This window comes from Anopheles darlingi, chromosome 2, assembly GCF_943734745.1.
Source record: "Anopheles darlingi chromosome 2, idAnoDarlMG_H_01, whole genome shotgun sequence".
In the NCBI taxonomy this organism is placed as follows: domain Eukaryota; kingdom Metazoa; phylum Arthropoda; class Insecta; order Diptera; family Culicidae; genus Anopheles; species Anopheles darlingi.
The window spans coordinates 38056903-38064250 of record NC_064874.1 but is presented as its reverse complement, the minus strand read 5'-3'; the positions used below and the strand labels follow the sequence as shown (position 1 = coordinate 38064250).

General features: G+C 46.7%; 1 protein-coding gene across 1 annotated transcript in view; it reads right to left on the bottom strand.

Moving 5' to 3' along the window:
• Positions 1-651: 651 nt before the first annotated feature.
• LOC125948549 (neural cell adhesion molecule 2-like) overlaps positions 652-7348 on the bottom strand; it is a 118487-nt gene continuing 111790 nt past the window's right edge. The window contains exon 11 of the mRNA XM_049674739.1: positions 652-6998. Within this exon, the coding sequence (XP_049530696.1) occupies positions 6868-6998 (131 nt within the window). The 3' untranslated portion in view covers positions 652-6867. The remainder of the gene's footprint in view (positions 6999-7348) is intronic.

The window sequence follows — 7348 nt, the reverse complement described above, 5'->3', positions numbered from 1 at the left end:
AAGTGGTTGTTCCGCGACTACAGCTCGGATTCAGGCAGCTCACTTTTAACGCAACCGTTCTACCACAAACCATAACCTAAAACTTTGGAAATGCAGCTGTCAAATGGAAATTTAAATCAGTTTCGGACGAATTGCTGGTTCGTTTATGGAAGAGAACATTAATTTATTGAAAGGAAAAGAAATTTCATGCAAACTTCTGAACGAACGATTTTATTTTCATAAAACAACAAAAAAGTGTTACGAAAAAAGAGAGGAAAATCAATAGAGCACACTGCGATGAGCTTTAGTTATTCTTTTTTATTTGATTTACTTTATTCTTCGTTCTGGACAAAGTGTACTTTTGTCGTTTTACACAGTTAATGTTGCACATGGTTCTCGCTTGTTAGTGTGTGTTTGTGTGTTTTGTTTTTTTGTTTGTTTGTTCCAGTTTTCTGCAAGCAAGTTTCTGGTAGTTGCAATGTTTCGGGTCTACGGTTTTCCGCCCCATTCCAATTCCCGTCTGGAACAACGGAACTTGAAGGGAACTTTGAGGGGGGTTGGCAAGTGTTTGCTTATAATTTTCGATAATCTGCGAGCACCGCGAGCTCTTTCCGATCTCTCGCACACTGTATCTCTTCTGTGCCCCGTTACTCTTTGATTTCATCCCTTATCTTCAGCCAAAAACTTGGTTTGCTAGCATTCCATTTCCGTGAGTTTCTGTTTCAGATTTTGCTTTTTTTTTGGTGAAAGAAAACATTAAATTCATCTACCAACCTAAACTTCGCTTTCATGATTGCATCTATTTCGCTCCTCGCCCAGGAGTACGATCTGATGATGAACGGTGTGCGGAGAAAGTGTGATGTGAGTGAATGTTTGTTTGTGTGCAAGTAGGTCGAAGAATGATCGTTGGTTTTGCAGCGCACAAAGTGAAGCAGCCTATCGTCTGCTAAAGTTTGTGAGTTTTGTTCTTTTTTCTGTTAATCTTTCGATAGCTTCTGTATGGGTCCTTATCTGACCGCAGCACTTCCCTTCTAGGGCTTTTTTTTGGATCTGCGTTTAGGTTGTTGTTTGTGTGTTTGTGTATGTGTGTTTTTGTGTGTAGATATTTACAAAAAGGTGCATCTTGATCATTATTTCTTTGTCTGTTGTTTCTCGGATTCAAGTACCCACTACCGCTCTTCACATTCACGACGGTTCGTCCATCGTGTGCGCATGCGTGCGCTATTTTTCAATATAGATATCATAAAAAGTATAAGTCATCATATAAAGAGTGTTTTTTGTTTCATTTGCCTTTTTTCCATGCACATTTTCTCGCATTCGTCATTTGTTCTCCCACTGCTGCTGCTTTCCTTTCTTTCTTTTTTTTGCGTTCTTCGTTTCTGCTTCTGCTTTACTGTATGAAATGATGCATTGGTATGGTTCGCGTGGTTGTCGTGAAAAGTCGTGAAAGTTACCGGTTTTCGCCCGCACATTATGGCAGAGTAGTGTGTTTTCAAAAGACTGGAAAAAGGAAATGGTGAGTCGTGTCAGTGTCACTCTGACAATCCATCGCCGTGGCCGTGTTTCGTTTGGTATGAATGCTGAATGAATGGGTGCGTCATTGTGTTTAAGCTTACCTTTCACCCAAACCGTTTTACACACACTAAATACACTTAGGAGCTTATCTGGTTTATAAGAAATATGTCGTGTACTATCCATCGTCCATCCACCCTAAGCCTACACACGGGGACACGGAGGTCATGACCTCTCCCGGCCTCTCGGGAAACGGGAATCGACTTTCGACTTCCGATTCACCCACCCCGCCTCTACTGTGCATCATCATCATCGGCGCCATAAACATTTACAATAATTTCGACTAACTTTGAGCTGAGTGAGTTGTCCCTATATCCTGTTCCACACTCCACGAAACTGACGACGTACACGATCATCTAAAGGGATCGATCGATCCCTCACGCACACCACACTCCGTTCGCCGTCGCTATAGCGATTGGTTGTTTTGTGCTAAACACATTTCACTACGGTTTACACCATTTGCCAGAGGGAATTTCTTCTCTTTCTCTTTTTATAAATGCTATGCCTTGTCATTTTGTATGTGTGTACGTGTGTGTACGTGTGTATTTGTGTGTGTGGGTTTTTCACTATCTCGCTATCATAAAATAAACTTTCCATAAAGAAATGAATGTCACTCACAACGCTAGTAACGATATCTTTTGCAGCTCGACGACAATGACTTATCTACTGTTGGGGCTCGGGGACGACGTTCAGGATCAGGATGCACATCTAAGGCGCTAGCAGCAAATGTACAGATTAGAAACGGGAAAACGGAGGACCAGAAGGCAGGAAGAGTAGGATCTGAGTGGATAAATTTAGCAAGGAGCGCAACGAGAAGGAATATAGGGAGTACAACAAATTCATTTACTTCTAACATTTCAGTATCCTCTCCGACAGCTACCAGCATAACGCTCCGTCAATATGCTTCTTTTCCCTCAGTTTTCTGATTTTCCGGCCACTTTTGACTAATTCTATGGCTTGTCCTGGCATGCCATTTCGTGTGCCAAAGGTGTGTGTGTGTGTGTCGGTCGCGTGATCATTCGTAGGCAGCCAACAGGCTTCTACCCCCCCTGGCTGCACTGTACTGATACATATTTACATTGCAATTTGCCCCCGGTTTGCCGCTAGCAACTTGTTTTCTTGTTTGTTGTGTTCTCGTGTGTTGTTTTGATTAGATTTAACTAACTCCGAATGTTATGAAAGTTGGAACGAAAATTAGCAAACTAACGAGTGCACAGCACAGCAGAAGGATAATGAACTGGATGCAAAAACAACACAAAAGCATAACTCGACTGCGCGGGCACGGCATTCGTATCGTTGCATTCGCACCGCATATCTCGCACCGGGACACATTGGACCACGGCTACGGATGCACTGTTGCAGTGATTGTGTGTGTGTGTGTGTGTGTGTTTGTCCGTTCAGGGAGAGAAGACCAAAAGCGGCCACCTACGCTCCTACTACTCCTGCTGCTACTGCTCAGTATGCAAAGCTGGATCCCGTTCTTTTGGTGAGCAAAAGTTTGTCTACAATAATGGCGACGACGAAGACGACGACGACGAAGACGATGATGTCAGATGATGCCCTTCTCCGGCTCAAACCCGCTACAAGCCAATTCCATTGGCCAACCAGCCAAGCAGTGTGCGGGAAGTGGCGAATCAAAAGTAGGTCACCATTTTTGGGAAAGATCCGCAGTGATTTGCGTTCTTGGTTTGCGAGTCTCGAGTCTCGAAGTTTCTCCCAAGACGCGCGAACAGGCATCCATTGCCCATTGTGTTTTGTGGCCAGTAAATGAAGCGAGAGAGAGAGGCGGATTAGAGATGGTTACCAAAGTTACCCATTCTCGCTCCACACAGTAGTGGGTTGGTGGTTGAGAATTCTGACGCTTCTTTTTTTTTTGTTTGGTGCCTCTGCAGCAGCAGCAGCGCAACGGAGCAGGCCGTGGATTTCGGGTTGGATTTCGGGTTGGAACAAACTTTTCCCGGTGAATCCGGGCAACCGGGCGGCACCCTCAGCCTTTTGCGGCCCGTTTTCTAATCAAAGTCGGCTCTGGAGCCTCCCTGGCACCTTGGTGGCCACGTGGTGCAAAACTTACGCCTGCAGCTGCTGCTGTGTGACCGAAACCGCATCGAAATCGCTGGCCAAGTCAAGTGGTCCGAGTCTCCGGAACGGTGGTATGGTGGTGTCCGAGCAGCAGCTGTGTGTCTCCTGTTGCGTCCACAAAATGCTCTGCGCTGCATAGTTTCCAGTTTCCACCACCACCACCCGTTAGTGTGCTCATCTCCCCGAGGAGAGCAAAGAGGTGTCAGAGAAAAGGGACAAAACTTTCCAAGACGGTCTCGCACCAACCAACCTCTCCGAGGTGGTGGTACCGATGAAGGGGTTTTGTCGAGCAAAACTTTTGCAGAAAACAGATGTGGGTTTTGCGCAATCAAACTTGTTGGTGGACTTGTTTAAGCGAGAGGAGGAAGAGCAGTTGGCATCGACTTTTGAAACAAATAATCTTCCCCCCAAAAACGGGGTGGCCACTATCGGGGTGACAGCAACTGACAGATCTCGGCCGGATACCCGGGACCGCCCCGGCCGGGTTTGTGGGGCAACAACATCCTTTTTCGGGTAGAGCAGCATCGCGGGAAGCGGAAAATCAAATTGAACTCCTTTTTGGTTGAAGCAGCTCCTTGGACAGTGATGTGTGATTAATGTCCATCGAGGTGTCTGCCTGTGTGTGCATGTGTGTGAATATAGCCTTTGGCAATTATTAGCAAACTTGAGAAGGGACTGCTACTGCTGCTGTCTTGTTGAAGCAACAGATTCTTCATGGAGAAGACTGTTTGGCTGACCAACCTGAGCGGAAACCTGAGCTTCAAGCTTAATCGATTTGAGCCACTCTTGCTGGACTTGATGGACGTTTGATGAAGAGGGAGTTCCTTTCACGGCATCGATTGGCCTACATCCCGTTCCAGGAAGGTCCGGAGATGCTGAAAGCTGACGTGTGAACGGTGGCCTCAAGGCCTGTGAGCTTCAAAAACGAGCTCAAGGATGCTCTGCTGGCATCTGGGTGGGGGAGCAACACTACCACTACTACTACTCCACGGCAAAGAATGGGGCAAGAGATTTTCGAATTAAATTTGTTGCAGCGTCAGCATATGCTGCAACGCATTCGTTCGCTTCCTCATTCCCTCACTGCTTAACAGCATAAACTTTGAACAGTACCGTCGTATGTGACTGTGCCACAGACCGCCACAGGCCTCTGTTCCAGCTGGCCCCGTAATTGGAAATGTCCTCTTCCTCCTCGTCGTCCACCCGCTAGCGGCTACAGCAGCTTCACGATTCGCTGATTGCGAGAAAACGGTTGTTATTATACGGTTTTCGGGCTCGAAATTTAATTACAAACCTCGACCGACGTACGCATCCACGACGCCGCCAGAGGGAGTTTTGAGTACAACAGCCATCGTCTGGCCGGTGCCGGAGAAAAAGGGTCCCCGTACGCACTCCGCTCTTTCCGCACAATTGCACTTCCATACTTCCTCTTTAATTGCCTGCGGTCCGACGTCCACAGGTGCGACGCAATCGATGGTCGCCACCAAATGAGCTGCACATTCCAGAACCATCAGCAGCAGCAGCAGCCACATTCCGCAGCCTACATAATGTTTCCATTTTCGCGCGCAGGGCCGTGCGCGACCACAAACCACTACCATGCGCCGACACATGATTGTTGCACGAGCGCGCGCCCGCATTGGTTCCATATTCATAAGTTCATAATGGTCCCTCTCCCGATGGGGTTAATGGGCAAACCACCGGGTGCTAGGAGGCCATGGATCGGAATGCGCACATTCCAACGATTCCCGTTGCAATCATCGCTCATGCATCGCGTTACGCATTCGCATTGAAATGCCGCTCCTAAAAAAAGTGACCATTTTTATCCGTACTCTCTCTCTCTGCGTGCCATTATGCTGCCGCTTAAAGTGCTCGATGGAATGTGGTACATGCAACAGGATCGGAGCCTACTATGACACCATCCATCTCGTGAATGATACTTTATAGGCTCCTCTGTCGCACTGGCTCACTCAGTAGCCATTGCGATACCATCCGTGTTGAAAGTGTTGTGCCGTGATGTTTCTTTTTTTTCATTCGCTTTCTTGCTTGCAAACCAGAATTTCCGTGGCGCAAAAGAACGTCTCTTTGCATCATCAACCGAGCAAGCTGTTCCACCGGAGTAGCTCTCTTCGGTTCGATGGCTCGGCTCGATGAAACGCAACACCATTCGCGCTGGTGACGTTGAAGTGTGGGTTCAATTTAATTAATTTAATTTATTTCCCGTCCCGCACGCTCTCGACAACGGCTACTCGGGGCGGGACGGGAAGCGGAAGTGTCAGTTCCCCACCTCCGTTCCAGACGGCGTCCTTCGCAAGCGTACGCTTTGTCACCGGGATCCGCTCTGTTTCTGTTTCTGTTTGTGTTCGTGTGCCGTGTTATTGTTGCTTTGTGAGCCTGTTCTGTTGAGGCTGATGGTTTTTTTCGCCTTTCCTCTTCTGTGTCTATTGTTTCTGTTTGATATGCTTGTGTGTGAGCGTGTCTGTGCGCTACTGTTGCTTTAAAAAGCTGGAATGCTTCATGCGATACACTACACCACAAAGGCCCGAGCTGCTTGCGGGGTTTTACTGTTTGGATAATGGAGTGTTGCTGACCGGTGACGGTAACAAATACTGAGCGATCATCATCCTCATCATCATCATCATCATCATCATCATCATCATCATCATCATCGCCGCGTCATTGCGTCAGTGGAAGGTCGTGCCGGCAATTATTGGAATGGCCATCTTCGGTTTCGGACGCGGTGTTTGACGGCGATGAATTTAATTTGTGCCACTGTTTTTGTTTGTTCGCGGGGTAAATTAAATTTCATCACAAAAACCGCTCCCGTCTGTGTGTCTGTGTGTGTGTGTGTGTGTGTGTGTTTGCACGTGTTTGAATTCGAGGAGCTTTTCGAGGGTACACCACTACAGGCGTTCTGCTTTGCGGTCTATATCATCTCGATCCAAATTGTTTTCTTTTCATTTTTGTCTTTGCAGCAGAGCAGTTTCCAGGTTTTTTTTTTCTCTTTACTTTTCTCTGGTGGGAAGGTTTTGAGAGTTACAGTGCACGTGACACAGACTGAGGGGGAAATTTGACTAAAAAGCATTGTACAATTCAACACAAATCGTTGCGGCTAACTTTGCGTAACAGAGGCAACTAATCTAACGTAGAGCGAAAGGCTTATCGTTCCAACGCAAGGTAGGTTTAAAGGTGATTAACTTAAACTAAACTGTAGATCATCGATGCGGCGTAGAAAGGTCAACTTCAAAAGCTCACCAAACGGCACGCGATGTCGAGAAGCAGGGCGGCGAGCATAGAACGCACTTCACTGGTAAAGATGACCGATGCTCGCGATGAGCTGTAGTGTGTCACACCGAGGTCACGTATTTCGGTATCTGTAAGCGTACAAAAAGAGGATATCGATGGTTGAAAGTGAGAACGGAAGTCTCAGAAGAGCATAATGGTAGACAGTAGGACAGTTGGAGTATTACAACAAAACACTTTTTCATTAGCTTCTACTTCAACAACAGATAAAGAAAGGGAGAGGACGAGAGAGTATTACATCACTAAGCTTAAAAAGAATCAAGCAACCGAATAATCACTTCTTAATGACACTCCTACGTACTTTAGAATTCTATGCGCCGTCAACAACGCTGATGGTTGATGGCGGTCTGCAACAAACAAGAAGGGCTAATTGATGCTGGTTGTCAGTTTTTCCAGCAATCCGAAATGTGTGACTCGCTCG